The sequence below is a fragment of the Camelus ferus genome, chromosome 4 (genome assembly GCF_009834535.1).
Source record: "Camelus ferus isolate YT-003-E chromosome 4, BCGSAC_Cfer_1.0, whole genome shotgun sequence".
Taxonomy (NCBI): domain Eukaryota; kingdom Metazoa; phylum Chordata; class Mammalia; order Artiodactyla; family Camelidae; genus Camelus; species Camelus ferus.
In genome coordinates this window covers 57,672,900-57,691,224 of record NC_045699.1, presented here as the reverse complement: position 1 = coordinate 57,691,224, position 18,325 = coordinate 57,672,900, and the positions used below count along the sequence as shown (strand labels likewise).

At 45.7% G+C, this 18,325-nt stretch overlaps 1 protein-coding gene across 7 annotated transcripts in view; it reads left to right on the top strand.

Moving 5' to 3' along the window:
• WHRN (whirlin) overlaps nucleotides 1-18,325 on the top strand; it is an 80,112-nt gene that overhangs the window by 29,187 nt on the left and 32,600 nt on the right. For 6 of the 7 annotated variants that reach the window (XM_032478272.1, XM_032478274.1, XM_032478273.1 and 3 more), the window contains exon 3: nucleotides 1,009-1,134. The exons of the other annotated variant lie outside the window; for it this stretch is intronic. In XM_032478272.1, coding sequence (XP_032334163.1) covers nucleotides 1,009-1,134 — 126 coding nt within the window. The remainder of the gene's footprint in view (nucleotides 1-1,008; nucleotides 1,135-18,325) is intronic. 7 annotated transcript variants of the gene reach the window in all.

The following is an 18,325-nucleotide window of genomic DNA, read 5'->3' as shown; positions in this document are numbered from 1 at the left end:
GGGCCAGAGACGAGCCTACATTTGTCTCTCAGTTTGAGCCTCTCCCTAGTATCCATATAAGGCAGACACTCTTCATCCTCATTTTATAGGTGAGGTGGTTGAGGCACAGAGAGGTGAAGTAACTTGCCCAGTGTCACACAGCTGGGTCTCCTGCTGGTCAATTTGGACTTGAGTCTGTCCTCTTTAGCACCTCCACCCGACCTCTAGGGAGGTTGAAGAATGAAATGAGATAATAATCGGAAAAGGCTTCTCCTGGTGGCGCAGGGCCCTTCATAACTCTTGGATAAATGATTTTTTGGAATTAGAAAGCTGGTTGGATGGCTTCCCTAACTCTATGACATTTGCCCTCCCCTGATGCCTGCAGGGACCCTCGATCCCTCCCTCTCCTGTGAGTGGTCACACTGTGCTCTCTTGGGGTCCCCAAGAAGAAGACCCCCAGGAAGGCAGGAGGCGCCTGGGGAGGTGGGAGACCCCTGGGTTAGGGGGAGAGCCCCAGGGAGGCAGGAGACCCCTGGAAAGACAGGAGATTCCTGGGGTGGCAGGTGGTGGCACCCTGAACCTAGACTCAACTTTGATCCTGAGGAGGGTGGATAGAAGTTCAGGGAACCTGGGGAGACCCTGGGGTCTGACAGGCACTCCCTGACTGAGGGGTGTGTAGCCAAGGGTGGCCAGTGGAGGCCAAGAGAGTCCGTGGCCCCCATGGTGTGAAGAACATGTGAAAACCTGGAGTGTCTAGGGTGTTAGCACCAGGGGGTCCCTAGAGGTCATCTCCTCAGTGCCTGCCTTTTACTGCACTTGTAACTGTGACCCAGGGACAGAGAGAGACTTCCCCAAGTCACTCAGCAAGTCACAGGCAGAGGTGGGGCAGAAACCGGAATGTTCCAGGAGGCCCTGCAGGCAGGAGTCGGTGTGCCCTTCAGAGTCCGAGAGGGAGCTCTGCAGCCTGCCATTCCCTGCAGTTCATGGTGCCCTCCAGGCCCTCGAATGCTGTCTCCTCTCCCTCTGCAGGTGAACCTGGTGCTGGGGGACGGCCGGTCCCTGGGCCTCACCATCCGTGGGGGAGCTGAGTATGGCCTGGGCATTTATGTCACTGGTGTGGACCCGGGCTCTGAAGCAGAAAGCAGTGGGCTCAAGGTGAGAGGCCCTGACTCTGTGGGAGGAAGGGGGTGCCGGGCTGCGTGCGTGGGGGTGAGGGAGGGAAAGACCTGTGTGTGGAGCTCTGTGTAACTAATTTCAAGAAGATGTCCCCAGAGCAGTCAGCACCACCCTAAGGATCAATCCCAGCTGGGAGCCCTCCCCTGGCCAGTTCACAGCTCAGAGCGAGCAGCAGGAGCCATCCTCCCACTTCTGCTCCCTGAGTTCTCCTAGCCATCCTCAGAGCGGGGCAGCCTCCCACGTGGTGCTGGGCAGCAGGCCAGCTTGCGCTCTTGGTGGCTGCTGTTTTGCAAACATTGCTGATGGCCTGTGATGGCCCTGGCTTCAGGATTTATTGTGGTACCTGGAGAGGGAAGAGGAGGGAAAGCTGCCGGCTGGGGTGGGGTTGCACCGGGCAGCTCCAGGGCTGGCGTTCGATTCAAGGCAACGGCAGTTATTGAAATAATAGCATTAGTTCCTATTTTAAAGAAGGCGAACTGCATGCCCAGCGTTCGTAATTGACTTCACTCATATCATCTCGTCGATCCTTATGCTGTCCCGTGGGTTAGGTTGTTATTACTTGCATTCTCTGGTTGGAGAAACTGAGGCATGGAGAGGTTAAACGGACTTGCCCAAGGTCACACAGCCAGTGGGTTGCAGAGCAGGATCTGAGCCCAACAGTTTTAAATCCAAAGCCCATGGTCTTAACCGCTACTGTGTACCCGCTGCTGGGAAGGCCCAGGAATTCGCTCAGAGCTTTGGGAGAGGTGACAGTGAGTGAGACTGCCCTCGAGGACACTGGACCCAGGACACAGATCACCTAGATAAATGACATCATGAGTCTGGGCTAAATCCTGGTGGCAGGGATGCCACGACAGCAGTGAGGTGGAGCAGTAACCCTGGGAACAGGTGGCATTTGAGCCAGGTCCTGTGGGATGAGAGAGGCTGATGGGTAAAGGGGCTGGGCTGCAGGAGTGTCTACTTGAAGGAGCCACGTGGTTTGACCATGTGTGACTAGGTGGGTGACTGGTACATGTGAGGCCTGGTGAACAAATACGAGATGAGGGTGTGTCTTCCAGACAAAGGGCCTTGCATGCCCACTAACGGAGGGGAAGCTGATTCTCTGTGCCCACGAGAAGGCTCGTGGAGGACCCGAGGTGGTCAGGAGACCCCTTGAGCTACATCGTGTTGGGTGAGGCCGGAGAGGCAGAGAGACGGGGCATCTGTCAGCGTTTCTCAGTAAACACGCGCACTGGGGAGAGCCCGGGGGCTGGAGTCGGGAAGACCGGGCTCAGATCCCAGCTTGGCTGCTGTTGCTTTGGTAGCTGTGTGGCTCGGAGAGTCCCTGTGCCCCTCTGAGCTCCCCTTCCTTCTCCCAGGTAATAACAGTAAATAGCATCTCTTTCTCAGGATGACTAAAAAAGGAAAATATGAGGAACAAACTGACAAAATTAACAATAAAGGTTAAATTTATTGAGTGCCTGTGTTATAGGCTGAATGTGTTCCTCCCAAATTCATTTGTTGAAACCTTAACCCCCAACGTGGTGGTATTGGGAGGTGGGGCCTTTGGGATGCGATTAAATCATGAAGATAGAGCCTCATGAATGAGATTAGGGCCCTTAGAAAAGGTACCCCAGAGAGCTCCCTAGCCCTTTTTCTGCCTTGGAAGGATACAGTGATGTATCCAGCTGTTTGCAGCCCGGAAGAGAGTCCTCACCAGAACCTGACCACACCGGCACCTTGATCTCAGGCATCCAGTCTCCAGCAGCACAAGAAATAAATGTCTGTTGTTAATAAGCTACCCGATCTGTGGTACTTTGTTATACAGCCCAGGCTGACTGAGACAGTTTGCTCTTTCCCAAGTACTTTATGTCATAAAATTACCTAAACCTCACAACACTCCTGTGAAAACAGTTCTTCTGTTAGCCCGCTTTACTGGCCCAGTACCTGGGACTCAGAGAGCTGCACAGCTAGTTAGAGGCAAAGCAGGGATTGCCATCCAGGATTTGAGATTCTGGTTCGAGAACTGTGCTCACAGCCAGGCCAGCTGGGCAGGTGGTAGATGCCCCACGGGTCTAGGTGGTTCTGAAATGCCCTGGGTCTCTGGCTTGCTATGCTCTCAGCCCATAAAGATGGTACCTCGTTGGAACTCCAAAAGGAAATAATATTGTATTCCATATGCAGATTGTATTTAATAAATTTGTTATTTTTAAATTAATTTTAGGCTTACTAAAAAGTTCCAAAGAGTTTACCCATTTATCCTTCATGCAGCTTCCTCTAATGTTAACATCTTATATAACCATGGTGCGTTTGTCAGGACTAAGAAACTAACATTGGTGTAATACTGTTAAACTACAGTTTATTTGGAGTTTGCCAGTTTTCCCACTAAAGCCTCTTTTCCATTCTAGGATACAGTTCAGTTTAGCATAGTACATTGCACTTAGCCTATATGCAGTTTTAATTCCATTTATTTTTCCCCAATATTTCAAAAAAGATTGAAGTCAGTTTCTAAACACTGAGTAAAGTTTTTTTTTTTTTTTTCTGAATGAATAAGTGAGGAAATTTGGAGGAAGAAAACTGGAGGCAGAGGAAAGAGATAAAGCTGTGGTGAGAGTCTTTCTTAGAATGCTTGCTGTGTGGCATTGCAAACCTAGCTACAGGCAGCACACAGATTTGTGTCTGAGCTTCCTGGCAGCCAACCCAAAGAGGGAAGCAGGTCAGTGACACTTGTAAGATGAAAACAGACCAACTCTGCTGGAGAAGCCTCGTTATTCCCTTCCTGAGGCTTGAGAGCAGTTTTCCACTGGTCCTCGTTAGAGAGGATGTTGTGCGATGACATAAGCAGTGTCTTCGGTGACAGGAAGTGCATGAATAGGTTCCATACTTTGTTGAAGGTGAATACATTCTTATTGAATCCATGTTAAGAGAAAGAAGGAATGTCGGAGAGAGGTGACAGATTCTGGGCAGAGAGGCTTGAGCACCTCTCTGTCCTCTCTCTCTTTCCTCCCACCACTGCCTCGCCCCCATTACTGACAGGTGGTAGCTTCTATTATCATGTTATCCACTTATTAAGCACTTACTATGTCAGGCACTGTGCTAAATGCTTCACATTATCTACTAATGCAGCAGTGTATGAAAAAGGAATGTTCTTATCCCTTTTTGACAGGGGGCAGATTCAGGAGCAACAGTAAGCAGCTTGCCCAATGTCGCCCAGCTAGAATGGCTAGATATGAAGTCTCACCTGCATGTTCCAAGTCCATATTCTTAACCACTGTGTTCCATCCCTTCCAGGGATAATGTAGGTGTTACTGTCACCAGTTTACAGCTGAAGAAACCAAGGCTTATAGAGATAAAGGCCAAATTCTTTCTAATGTAGCTGGGATTTGAACCCAGGCCTGTACCTGCAGGTGGTGGGTCTCCCTGGCTGCCCCTCCTTCCCTTCCTTCCATTTAATCAGCAGGTATTTACCAAGGATTCCTGTGTGCCTGGCACTGTGCTTGCCCTGCAGCTTCTGAGCTAAGCAAGACACACACAGCCTCTGACCTCCTGGAGCTTATTTTCTAGTGGAAAGACAAGGGGGAAAGTTCTACAACTGTTTAATTACAATTGTGATAAATACCAAGACAGTGAAGCACATGGAATCGTGTGTGTCTAACAGGGGTGAATGGCTTTGGTAGTAGATATCGAGGAAGACTTCCTGGAAGAAGAAACATTTCAGTTGAAATTTAAAAGAAGAGAAGAAAATGAATTATGTGAGAGGGGAAAGGAGAATTTCAGGCAGAAAGAACAGCAAATGCTAAGTCCCTGAAGTGGATGCAAGGGAAAACCCGTGTGGCTGAATGCAGAAAGCCAGGCTTGGAGAAGATGCCAGATGATGCTGTGGAGGCGAACAGCCAGGTTGCACAGAACGTGTACGGCACCCAAGACTGCAGCCGTGAGAAGATGATGCTCGAGATCTTCAGTTATTAATACGGAAGGATGTCCATGGTGTGTTATTAGGTGAGAAACATAGGCTGTCAAATCACATGTCTGTCAGGATCTTGTTCGTATTGTACATGTATGTAAAAATATGCCCAGAGAAACGTCTATACCGACATACACCAAATGCCAACAGTGATTAGCTGGAGGTGGTGAGATTATGGATGATTTTCATTCTATTCTTTCATCCTTATACAGTGTCTGAACAGAGCAAATACTACTTTATAATCACAGAAACAGCAACAACAAGGCGATTTCCATTTTGAAACAAGGCAGAGGAAAAATATTCCATAGAAGTTTTTCCGTTACTTTAGTTTGCTTCTCAGTTGCAGGCAATCAGAGGTTTTATTTGCTCATAAAATGCCTGCCTTCAGTAAAGTCCTTTCTATCTTTTGGTCCCCACTGCAGTAAAGCATTTTATATTCCCTGCCACTATTTTACTTTCCCCTGCAAGGTCCCTTGCATATGCTACCACCTGCCTGCACTCACTTGGGCTTCAAGGACAGATTAATTCTGTTTATTGCCAATGCACTTTCCATAGAAACAGGCATATTGAAATGGAATAAAGGGGCTTGGCTGTGTGGGTAGTGGAGCCAAGAACAGGCTTTATTTGTAAATAGGGCTCCTTGCCACTGTGTGGAGCTTTCCTGGGGTGACAGTGCTCCTTCCGCCTGGCTTCCAGCCGCTCCCTTCGCTCCTGAGGGTCCATGTGAGTCCAGCCAACACTGCTGGGAGGAGATGCTCCTTGGAGGAGGTCGGGCACTTCCCAGCATTTACCCCGGGGGTGGCCCTGTGGAACTTGGAACTGTCCCACCCTCCCAGCAGGAGCCGACTCCCTCTTTGGCATTTATCCTTAGCCTCTCTTGTTCCTTTGCACCTGCCCCCAGCAAACCCCACCAAAGAATTGACCGTAAAACCTTGTTTGTTCCTTTAAGGGCAGCCAGAATTGACTAGCATTTTACAACAGAGGCTGCTGTTTATTAACCCCTTATTATGAATCAAATACTGTGCTAAACACTTTAGCCACAATCTTCCCAATAGTCTTAAGGTGGGCATTAATAGTGCCATTTAACAGATGAGCAGCTGAGGCTCAGAGAGGTGCAGTGACTTGCTTGAGATCACACAGGGATCTGGCCCTAACTCCTCGGGCCCTTCATGTGCTTTGGTCTGCCACTTCCCTAGCACCCTAACTTGACCAGATATGAAAAGAATGCAGAGAGAGGAAACAAAAGCCACTTAGTCTTCTTAGAAGTCACCAAGCTTCTGAAGCCCAAGGTGGTTGTCCCTGATCCTATTCTGCTCCACGGTCTTCACCCCTGAGGTCACCCCAGGGTGGGAGGCTCATTTCATTTCTGCCAGTGGAAGTAGGAAACCATCTATATGCACAGATCCCAGCCTCCAACCTTCCCATTTTACACATGAGGAAACAGCCCAGAAGGAGGGGAAGGACTGGCTGAGGATCATGGAGGGGAAGGACTGGCTGAGGATTATGAGGACCAGCACAGAGCCCTAGACAGAGCCCCTCCATCATCCAGCAGTTTGACTTTGCCTTCTGACTGTGTCTCTATTCCGAAATAGTTCTGCTGGAAGAGAACGCACCCAGCAAACGCTCCAAGGCTGTTACTTGTGTATTCTTGGTGGGAAAGGGTGTGGCTACTACATAATACTTACTTAGTAAGGAGACTTTAAAAGTATTTTTATCTTTGATTGTGGCTGATTTCACAGCAGTCCTAATGAAGATGACAAAAATTACCTCTTAATAGCTATGCAATTCCTAACAGTTAAAAGTCTTAGATAATAAGGGCATGTTGCAAACAGCCCTCTGTAAATTCTACAACTTAGATGAATGGACCAATTTCTTGAAAGATGCAGACTACTAACACTCAAGAATGAAAAACAGCTGACCTGAAAGTCCTATGTATGTGTCAAAGAAATTGAATTTTAGTTAAAAACTATCCAAAAAGAAAACTCAGGCCCAGAAGCTTTCACTAATAAACTCTAACAAACAATTAAGGAAGAAATATTATGCAATCTCTTCCTGAAAATGCAAGATGAAGGAGTATTTCACAACTCATTTTATGAGGCCAGCCTTGTGTAATACCAAGAGCAAACAAACACATTTCAAGAAAAGAAAACTACAGACCACCATTCTTTATGAGCACAGATGTGAAAATTCACAACAAAATTTTAGCAAAATAAATCCAGCAATTATAAAAAGGGTACTATACCATGACGAAATGGGTTTTATCCAAGGAATGCAAGGCTGGTTCAACATTTGAAAATCAGTGTTACTAACTTAATGAAGGAGAAAAAATATGTGATCAGAAAAAACATTTAACAAAATTCGGTGTCCACCTATGATAAAACCTCTAACTTCCTTAACTTGATGAAGGGCATTTACACAAACCTACAGCTAACATATTTAATGGTGAACAACTAAATGCTTTCTTCTAAGATTGAAATAGGGCAGAAATGTCTTCTCTCACCACTCTTATGAAGTATCATACTAGAAGTTATAGTCAATGTAATGTCAATAGAAAAAAATAAAAGGCATTCAGATTTGAAAAGAAGAAATAAATCTCTATAGAGACTGATTGTCTACAAAGAAAATTCCAAATAATCCTCAAAAAAGCTCCTAGAACTATTAAATGAGTTTAGCAAGGTGGAAGGAGACAAAATCAGCCTACAAAAGTCAATTGCATTTCTATATGCTAACAATGACAACTGGAATTCAGCATTAATAAAAGCAATGCAGTTTGGAGTAGCACCAAAACTTTTTCGGTCTGAATAACAAAATATGTGCTGTGTTTGTATGCAGAATACTCTAAAAAAGTAAATGGAGAGATATACTGTGTTCATGGATAGGAAGACTCATTAAGGTGCCAAGTCTCCCTAATTTGATCTAGATTCAGCATAACCCTGATTCCAATCGCAGCAGGACTTTTTTTTTGTAGATATTTACAAGCTGACTGTAAGTGTTGTAATGGAAAGGCAAAGAAACTAGAGGAGCTAAAGCAATTTGGAAGCCGGAGACCACTGTTAGAAGACTCACTACTTGATTTCAAGACTTACTTTAAAACCACAGTAAATAAGACAGTGCAGTATTAGTGAAGGTCAGACTCATAGATCAGTGGAACAGAGTAGAGTCCAGAAGTAAACCCACACAAACATACTTAACTGATTGTTGGCAAAAGTGCAAAGGTCATTCAATGGAGAAAGGATAGTCCTTTCGACAAATGGTGTTGGAACAATTGGACGTCTATATGCAAACAAATGAACCTCTACCTCAATCTCACATCTTCTATGAAAATTAACTCAAAATAGATCATAGCCCTAAAAGTAAAAAATGAAACTGTACTACTTCTACAGGAATACATAGGAGAAAATCCATGTGGCTTTGGCGTAAGACAAAGAATTTTTAGATATGATATCAAGACCCTGGCCCATAAAAGAAAAAATTGACAAAATGGACTTTATGAAAATTAAAAACTTTTGCAATGAAAAAGACACTTTTAAGAGAATGAAAAGACACACCACACAGCCTTGGAGAAGTCAATATTTTCTAATCACATTTCTGACAAAGGATTTGTATTGAGAATGCATAAGGAATTCTCAAAATGGGCAAAAGACCTGGAAAGTAGTTTTGTATGGAAAACTGTTTGCATGTGGTGATGGACACATGAGTCTGTGCATTTGGAGAAACCCATTGAACTATACATACAGAGTGAATTTTGCTGTATATAAATTTTTAAAAATCAACCTGGTTGTGGCAGGGGAGATGGAGGGCAGATTGAGACCAACAGAGACAAAGAAATTTAACTGTATTACAGATGATTCCTGTAAACACACTGAAAGGGAATGGAGAGGGAAGGAGCTGACCTGTGTGATTTTGAAAGACATCGTTTCAACTGATACTAAAGGCAGAGACAAGAAGAACTGGACTCAGATACTGTAGTCCAGTTAGCAAATTTCTTTTTCTCAAAGGATATGAATTAGGGATTCTGAAACTACTTCATTTGTACAGGGTTGAAAAAACAAGTATATTTTAGATGGTGAGAGCCAGGTTTCTCACCCTCAGCGAAAGTTACAAGGAAGGAAAGAATAAACTATGTGGTGCTGGACTAGTCAGAGGTATCAATATGGTCTCATTTACAAAAAAGAACAAAATGTATATGCCCACACACAGATAATAGAAAAATCAATGTAATGTGTATAAATGCATGAGTTAGCACACACAGGTATAATTCCTCACTCTAGCCATTGAGAGGGGTTGTGCCCAATAAAAATGGATACAGCTAGCACCCAGATCTTAGTGTCTAAACGCTGTTCTCCAAATGAAAGGAACCAGGGCTCTTTGCAGGAGTGGTTGATTCCAAGTCTAGGGCAGGGAAGCCTGGGGATCTTTTGGGACCAGAAAGTAAAGATGTGCTACCAGTTCAATCAACCAGTCAATCAGCCTATCAGATGTGTACAGAGCCAACCTGAAAGAGCTCCCCATGGCCACAGGAGAATACGGTAAATACCCATGGGTACCGTATGCCCGTGGATGTACAGTAAATACCCTAATGCAATTACATAAAGAACAGAATAAATAAATCAATGGGAGAGAAGCAACAACTCTTCCTTAAGGAAAAATTCTCGTAAAAAAATAGAAGGAATAAAGATACAGAAAATCACCATTAGAACTTTACATTACAGTAATAGTTGCCGTAGGCAAGACGTACCAGTGGTTGCTGAACAGCAGACAGATGTTTAAACAGAAACAGGATGTTTTTGCATAGTTTCAGAGTATCTCTACCAATATATTTTGTGATAATAAGGGGGAAATAATAAGTTTACAGTGGAGAATTCTGGCAGGTACCAACTTAGTCAAGTGTAATACATATTAAGAAAAAAAAGTTAAGACTTTTTTATGTGTTATGTACACATAACACTTACTAGTTGTAGAAAAGTCAAATCATGCCCTGACTCATGTTTGCACTGACCCTGCTTCCTCCCCTGCCCCTGCCCAGCCTGGGGACATGGAGAATGTCAGCAGTTGGCATGTCTTTCCAGACCTTTTTCTATTTGGCCTGTTGTACACACAGTCACTTGGGGACCCTTGATCATTCTGTTCCTTTTATGACTCAACCACCAGCTTCTTAGAAAAGTACTTCCTTTCTCAGTTCAAAACCTGACAACTCTTGAGTTACAAGATTTTATTTAGTTGTTGCCATTTCAGAGTGTTGAGAAGGCCCTCCTCAGTTAGGAGCACAAAAATGTAGCAAAAGTGTACCTTAGCCATCTTATTATCATTTTTTACTATTGCAATTTATTATCCATAAGGTTGTCCTGCTGTCAGAGAGAAAACACAGGAAGGAGAAATGACAAACTGTGCTGAGCATGTCCATTTTCACATCTTGAGCAGAGTTTGGAGAGAGACTTGCTGGCTGGGTGGCAGGGAGGGCAGGCACCCCGGGGCCCACGGGGTCTTTCTTGTGTTGGATCTCTGCAGGCATTCAGGTGGGCCCCAGGTGCTGGCTATCTGGGGACCAGAGCAAGGTGTGTGCAATGCAACACCTGGATTTGTGTCCCTTGCATGCTCTGGGTGAAAACTGTGTTGAACAAGGAGGATGAGGGTAGAGACAGAAGGCAGCAAAGACTCCTGGTGCCCTAGGTGACATGCTGGCTGAGCATTGGTGAGAGAGACAGTGACAGCGACTATCCACTGAGTGATTATTCCAGGCCAGGCACCCTGCTAAGTGCTTTTTATGTTACACCTTAATGAATCCCTAAACAATTCATGACGTAGATGCTGTATCATTCATTAAAGATGAGCAAATTGCAGCTCAGAGAGGTTGTCACATGTTCAAGATCACACAGCAAGGAAGTGGTGGAACTAGGGTGTAGATGGGCTCCAGAACCTCCTCTGTTAGCCACAAGACCCTATAGCCCTGAGCTTGTGTGATGGAAAAAACAGACTGATGGCCCTTGGCAGCTCGGCACTCAGCCCTCCCTGCTTCTGTGCGGGCTCTCTGCCGGCAGCACAGCTGTGACACCTGCCTACTGTTTCTGCACACTCTGCTCTCGGATTTGGAACCTGGAGGATTCTCCTGACCATTCAGACTATCGTTTAAGCAAAAGTATGGTGAAAATGGCAGAAGGTATGGCAATGTGAGAGGTAATAATAATAATAATAATAATAATAATAATAATAATAATAATAATAATAATAAATTATAATGGAAGGAAGGAAGTTAGGGCAGACGAGTCTTCTAGTATTTCTAATTGATGGTAATAATCATAGGAATCACCAGCATTTGGGAAGTGCTCTGTCTGTGCCAACCAGGGTGCTTAGTGAGTGCTGTTCCTGCATTGAGTCATTTAATTCTCCCAGCAACCCTGTGAGAAGGCAATAGAATCATCCTTATTTTAGAGGTGGGCAACCAAGACCCAGAGAGGTTAAGTGATATGCCCAAGGTCACACAGCAGAGGAGCTGGGATTGGAACTCAGGCAGGTCTGGAGCTTAGTCACAGAAGTCCTGTTCCCACTGCTTCCTCCCCTCACAGCCTCTCCTCTGGTCAACCCCCAATGGTTCTTACAGAACTTAGAGGGTTGTCCCCTTGCAAAGTGGTTATCAGGCAAACTGGGCAGCTTGAGCTTACTGCCCCCTGGAGGTGAGGGGGGAGTGAATAATTCTTTACTTGGGGTTGTGTCTGTGTGTATGCAGTGTGTGTGTTTGTCTACACAACAACAGCACAGAAGCACTAGTATCCTCTGACCACTCCCAGCCCGGTCCTGTCCACAGGGAGTCATCTTGTTCTGCCCTCATCCCAGTCCCGCGCAGAGGTACTGATTGTTATCATCCCATTTTCTGGATGAAGAGACTGAGGCTCGGTGAGGTTAAACAGCTTGCCACAAAGTGTGCCCTTCGCTGGCAGAGAACTGGCAGTTCAGTTGCAGGGCTCTCCGAGGCCACGTACTCACCTCTGCTGCCAACTGGATGGCTGAGCACGGAAGTCAGAATGTCTCCGATTGGTAACACAGGTCATTAAATTTTGCGTGGGGAAAGGCTTTGTCCATGTGTCTGTGCCTCCACATCCAGTGCTCTTTCCACTCCCGAGGACAGCAAATAATCTACATCTTGCGTGCCAGCACCGTTTAATTAATGTGGCTGCAGAAGTGTTTGTACTTGGGTGTTTGCAACTGGGCTCTGCCAGAAAGAATATCTAGCTTAGCTCAGGCTCTCTAGTAGGGACTGCCGGGCAGGAAGGGGGACCTGGGGCCCAGATGATTGGATGTCTGCCAACTCTGTGTGAGAACGTGGGCCTAGCTTGACTTTTAAGATTACTTAAATAAGAATTTGTGACTAAAGCTGTACTTCAGCAAGAAAGTATTATTTGGGGAGAACTAATAACAGTGGCGGCCACTTCTCATGCCCACTGTGTGCCAGGCACTACGAGTCATTACCAGGCAGTGTCACATGGTGGTTAAATGGAGACACTTTGGAGTCAAAATTACCAGCTGTATTACTTTCTCTCCTTGGACTCGGTTTCCCCATCTGTAAAGCTGAAAAATAGTATCTTTAACAACTTTGTGAGAATGTAGCCAGAGAATCTCTATAAAGCACTTATGGATATAAGTATTCACAACACACTGGCTTTAAAAAATTATTTCTGGTTTTTGGTATAACCCTGAAAGATAAATAGCACTGGTTCTGCTTGTGGATGAGAAAAATGAGGCTCAGAAAGTGGGAGTGATTGGCCCAAGGTCACATTCCACGAAGGGGCTGGACAAGGTCACAGGCCTGGCTCTCTCCTCTCATGCCCAGCCATGTGGTTTCCGCTGTGGAGCCTGATTCCCTGGTGAAAGGTCAGTCTGGCGTTGCCCCTCCAGGATGGAATAAGCCCAGGCTGTTCCTTCAGTTGCTCCCTGGCACGCCAACCCTGGCCCCACACAGAGCCTGCTTGCAAGAAATCGTGGCAGAGCAGCGCCTGATTGCTTGGGAACTTAAAAAATCCCCTGACGCTTTCAGCAAGAGGTGGGATAACAACTTTAACATCATTGTGGAGCTATCCGCCTTAGAGACTGGCTTTGCCTCCCTTCCAGAGCCCCTCTCTGGAGCTGGGCCTTCTCTGCCCAGCCCTTTCCTGGGTGCTGCCTCTTCCTGAGGTGCAGAGGCCATCTCTTCCTCCTGGGCAGTGGTCCACGAGCTGTGAACCTGCGTGTTGGCATCTTGCTTCCCTTCGAAGGACTATGGAAGAGGAAATGTAGATTCCAGGCTCTTTAGAAATAATAAGAATAACAATACCAGCACCACTACCACCTGTGTCCTAGGTCCTATAGTGTCAGGACACAGTGAGCTAATGCAGGTAAAGCCCAGTGCCTGGCACAGGCTAAGCACCCCAAAACGGTAGCTCTGGTTGTGCTGAGCGATCTTCATTATCCATGCGAGTGTGTGTGCGGGTGGGTAAGACTGGTCCTTAATGGCATCTGAAACTCTCAGGTTGCTGGTGAGTCCACACTGATGACAAAGACCTTTCCTGAGAAGCCAGAAGGTGATTTCTTTCTTGAGAATCCCGTTACGTGCTGGGTGACAGTTTTAGCCTCTTTCCCCTGGCTGCGCCACGTCCTCCCATAGGATGCCCTCTTAGCTGGGTGCACGAACTGGCCTCTGAATGGGTGTTTAAAAATTTCAGACGTTCAAGTTGCTTCATCCTACCTCCTGGCTTTTAAAGGGGCCCCTGCAAGGGTAGTGATTGCTCCCAGGCAGGCTACTGCCAAAAAAAAAAAAAATACTTAGTTTCTGCAGGGAGGCTCTTTGGAGCAGAAGTCCAGCTGTGGCTTGCCCTGGTCACAGGAAAAGCTGAGAGCGTTCATTCAGGTGCCCACGGTCGGCAGGGGCTGACTTTCCTTCTCATCCCTTGTTTCCAAGTGGCCGAGGGAAGGGCCCGGGGAGCTGGGAGGCGGCTGACCAGCACAGGAGAGTTGTCAGTTGCCCTCTGGCTCCACATGCACCAGATTCCATGCCTGCAGATCAAAGATGTTGCATGGTTTGCTGGACCTGAGGCCAGCCTGTTTCCCCGTTTCCTAAGGGAAATAATTATCAGCGAGCATTTCCTCAGCCCTGGCACACGTGACGGGCTTTGAGAGAGGTCAGTAACCATGCTGGGCGGTGCTTCAGGCACTTGACTGTGCACGGGAGTCATCAGGGACCTTGTCAAGGGCAGATTATAATTCAGAAAGCGCTACGGTTATCATGACTGCGAAAGCAGCCCCAAACCAAGAGGCGTGCAGCAGCCACGGATTCTGCTCAGCCTTGCTGGGGGTCAGGAAGTGGACAGGGCGCAGCCAGGCGGCCGGTTTCTGTTCCATGACACCTCAGGCTGCAGCTGGAAGACTCAGTCTGGGCGCTGGAGCCATCGGGAGGCTCATTTTGTGTCATGTCTGGAGGCAGGCGTTGGCTGCTGGCGGGGGGCCCAGGCCCTTCCCTGCACCAGCCTCCCCATGCTGTCTTCTCACAGAGCGAGTTTGGGCTTCCTCCAAGCATGGTGGCTTAGAAGGGGGCTTCCAGGCACAGGTCCTGGGCGAGAGGCAGGTAGAGCTGCATTCTTTTCATGACCCAGCCTCAGAAGGCAGGTTCAAGGGGAGGGGAGTAACTCTTACTTCCTGTGTTAGTTTCCTAGGGCTGTTGTAACAAATGATCATCACAACCTTCCTGGCTTCAAACAACATGAATTTATTCTGTCACAAATTAAGGTGTCAGCAAGGTCACACTCTCTCTGAAGGCTCTAGGGGAAGAGCCTTCCTTGCCATTTCCAGCTTGTGGCATTCTCGGCATTCCCTGGTTTGTGGCAGCATAACGCCAGGGTGGGTTTCTGGACATCTCTCTGTGTCTCCGATCTCCCTCTGCTTTCTCTTCTATGGACACCAGTCACTGGATTTAGGGCCCACCCTGAATCTCAAGATCCTTAAATTAATTACATCTGCAAAGATCCTGTCTCCAAATACGATTGCATTCACAGGTACTGGGGGTTAGGACTTAGACATAACTTTTTGGGGCATTGCAACGCACCCCACTATACCTCCTGATGGGGAGTGGCAAGGTTCTAGGAGAACATATGAGACTTGGAAATACAGTCTGTCTCAGTAGATTGGGGATGGGGCCTAAGATTCTGCATTTCCCATAAGCTCCTAGGTTGTTGCTACTTCTGGCCCATGGACAACATGTAGAATACAAAGATACAGGATGTTGCTTCAAATCTCAGTCTGTTCAGGAAGAGCGAGGAGTAAATAGCAAACCAGGTACCATATTAATACCAATACTATGTATTTGAATAACACACAGTACCTACTATACCTAGGCACTGTTCTGGGCAGCTGACATATATTAGCTCCTTTAAACCTTCACAGCCACCTTTTAATAAGGGTTTTTGTCCCTGTTCACAGATGTGGGGTTCAGAGAGGTTAAATGACTTGCCCATGGTCACGTAGCCTGGAAGTGATGGAGCCGGGACTTGAACCCAGGCAGAGCTGGTTCAGAATCCTTGCAGTTACCACTGCACTCCCCTGCCTGGGCTGGGACCTCGGGAGGGAGCCATGAGGCCAGGAGAGGAGGGCCAGTGTGTCTGCAGAGATTAAGTAGCTCCCTAACTATGCCTTGCAGGATATTCACTCAATCACCAGAGATTTGCTAAATGTGTGTGAGCCTGACACAAAAGCAGGAGCCAAAGACAGATGCTTTCTGCCCTTGTGTAATCTGGTTGGCATGTTGATTGCGGGCGATTACACCAGGCAGAGAAGTAAAGAAATGGATCTTCAAGAAGGACTAGCAGGAGCAAAGGCACAGAGGCATGGGCTGGGGGCGCTGGTGTGCTGAGGGGGACCAAGGGGCTGACGGAGAGGAGAGGTGGAGCAAGAAGGCATGGGGGCATGGGATGGGAAAGGAACCCCTGGGTTTTTCCCAGACCTCACAGATGGCTAGGCGAACCTGGAGATGCACGTAGCATTTGGACTGATGGCGTTAACTCCAGAGTCAGGGAGCTGTTTGCTATAAGGCAGACGAAAGGAGGCAGAAGCTTTCAGAGGCTGGGGAGTCCAGGGACCTGGGGGGCGGTGTACTAAAGCTATTAACCCAGACCCTTTGTGGAACTTTGTTTCTTTTTAGTTTATTTTTTCCAGCTACTAAAGTAGTAGATTCAATACATAATACACACACAAATACATGCAAAGTAGAAGGACCCAGATGTCCTACCTTTCGAAGACAACCTTTAATAACACCTTCTATTTTGGGAGGTATAATTCATATACCACAGAATTGACCCTTTTCAAGTGTACAAATCAGTGAAATACACTTCAGTAAGGTTGTACAACCATGACCACTATCTGATTTCAAAACATTTTTATCCCCTCCACCCAAAATTTCTGTATCTTTCAAGCAGTCAGTCACCATTTCTGTCTCTATAGTTTTGTCTATTTGGGGCATTTCAATATCAGTGAATCATAGAATATGTGGCCTTGGCTCCTTTCACTTAGCATAATGTGAAGCACATACTAGTAGCATATATCAGTAAATTCCTTTTTATGGTGAAATAATATTCTGTTGTGTGGCATACCACATTTTGTTTATCCATTTGTGAGTTGATAGACATCTGAGTTGCTTCCATCTGTTAGTACCTTGATGTAGCTTCTTTCATTCCTTTCTCTGTACATTTTTACACAATTGATATTGTACAGTATTTACTGTTTTTCATCCCACATTTTCACGTGTAATTAAGAATTTCTCATAAGTGCAATCTGTAATAGCTGGGTGATAGCACTCCCATCTTCTGGCCGAATTATGATCTGCCTAACCATTCCCTTGAAGTCAGGTGTTTAGTTGTTCCCAGTTGAAATAAGGTTTTAAAAGGAGCAACAAGTGAAAGAAACCTCAGAGGATCTTTCCAGAAGAGCTTACATCACCTCCCGGCCTATCTGTGCCAGCAGGCTGCTGAGCCCAGCAGGGGACAAGAAAGACTCACCCCAAATTACTAAGAGACGGGGACGGCACAGAGTGGTATAAAGAAGATTCTTCTCCAGGGCGGGGAGCAGATCTGCCAGGGGCCCAGGCCCACCCTCCTCCAGACCCCTGAATGTCGAGGGAGATGTGAGTGTTACATCATGCCTCCCAGCAAATTTTTACATTTCTTTTTAGGATTTCTTTTTTCTTTTAGCCTTCAACAATGTGATCTTCGGATGCAATCTGGAAAGCACAGAAAATGAATAAAGAGCTTGAAATGTAAATTGCCTGGAATTCACCGCTCAGAGGCACTCCTGTGAACATTTTGACATATTCCTTCTTAGTCTCTTTAACACACTTGAAGACCACGTCAGATGAGCAATGTTAAGATAACATTTAAAAAACCTGAATTAAAAAAGCAAAGCATGTCCACTATAGAAGATGTGTACAGCACAGTGATTCAGTTATATATATATATTTTATTATAGGTTATTACAAGATATTGAATGTAGTTCCCTGTGCAGAAAGCAGGACCTTGTTGTTTATCTATTTTATATATAGTGGTTTTTATCTGCTAATCACAAACTCCTACCTTATCCCTCCTCCCTCCTTTCACCTTTGATAACCATAAGTCTGTTTTCTATGTCTGTGTGTCTGTTTCTGTTTTATAAAGAAGTTCATTTGTACCATTTTTTAGATTCCACATATAAGTGATACCATATATTTATCTTTCTCTGTCTTACTTTCACTTAGTATGAGAATCTCCAGGTCCAGTGGTGGTTACTTCTTAGTCTCAGTGTGGGGGCCTGAGATGTGTTTTCAAGGGAAGGGAGCTTCAGGGAGGCAAGATTTTTACAGTTTGTATATATACTTTTTTTTTTTTTACTGTTCCTCTATTTCTACTATGTGCTTATATTGGTTTTGTAATTTTTTAAAATTTAATTGGAAGAAATCATTATATGTCATTAAATATTCTAAAATGTTATTTTTATGACTTTATAGTATCACTGTATGGATATACTACATGGTATTTAAGTGATCGATTCATAGACGTTTAAAGAGGGGGGCCCAAATTTTTTTTGTAACCTTTTTGTCTTACATAACCATGATGATTTTCTCGGGGTTAATTCCTGGAAGTAAAGTAGCAAAGGTTTTTGTATCATTTTGTCAAATATTTCTTAATAAGTTTGAATCAAAGTGGCAAAGTGCCAGATGCCCTTGTTAATAACACTTCT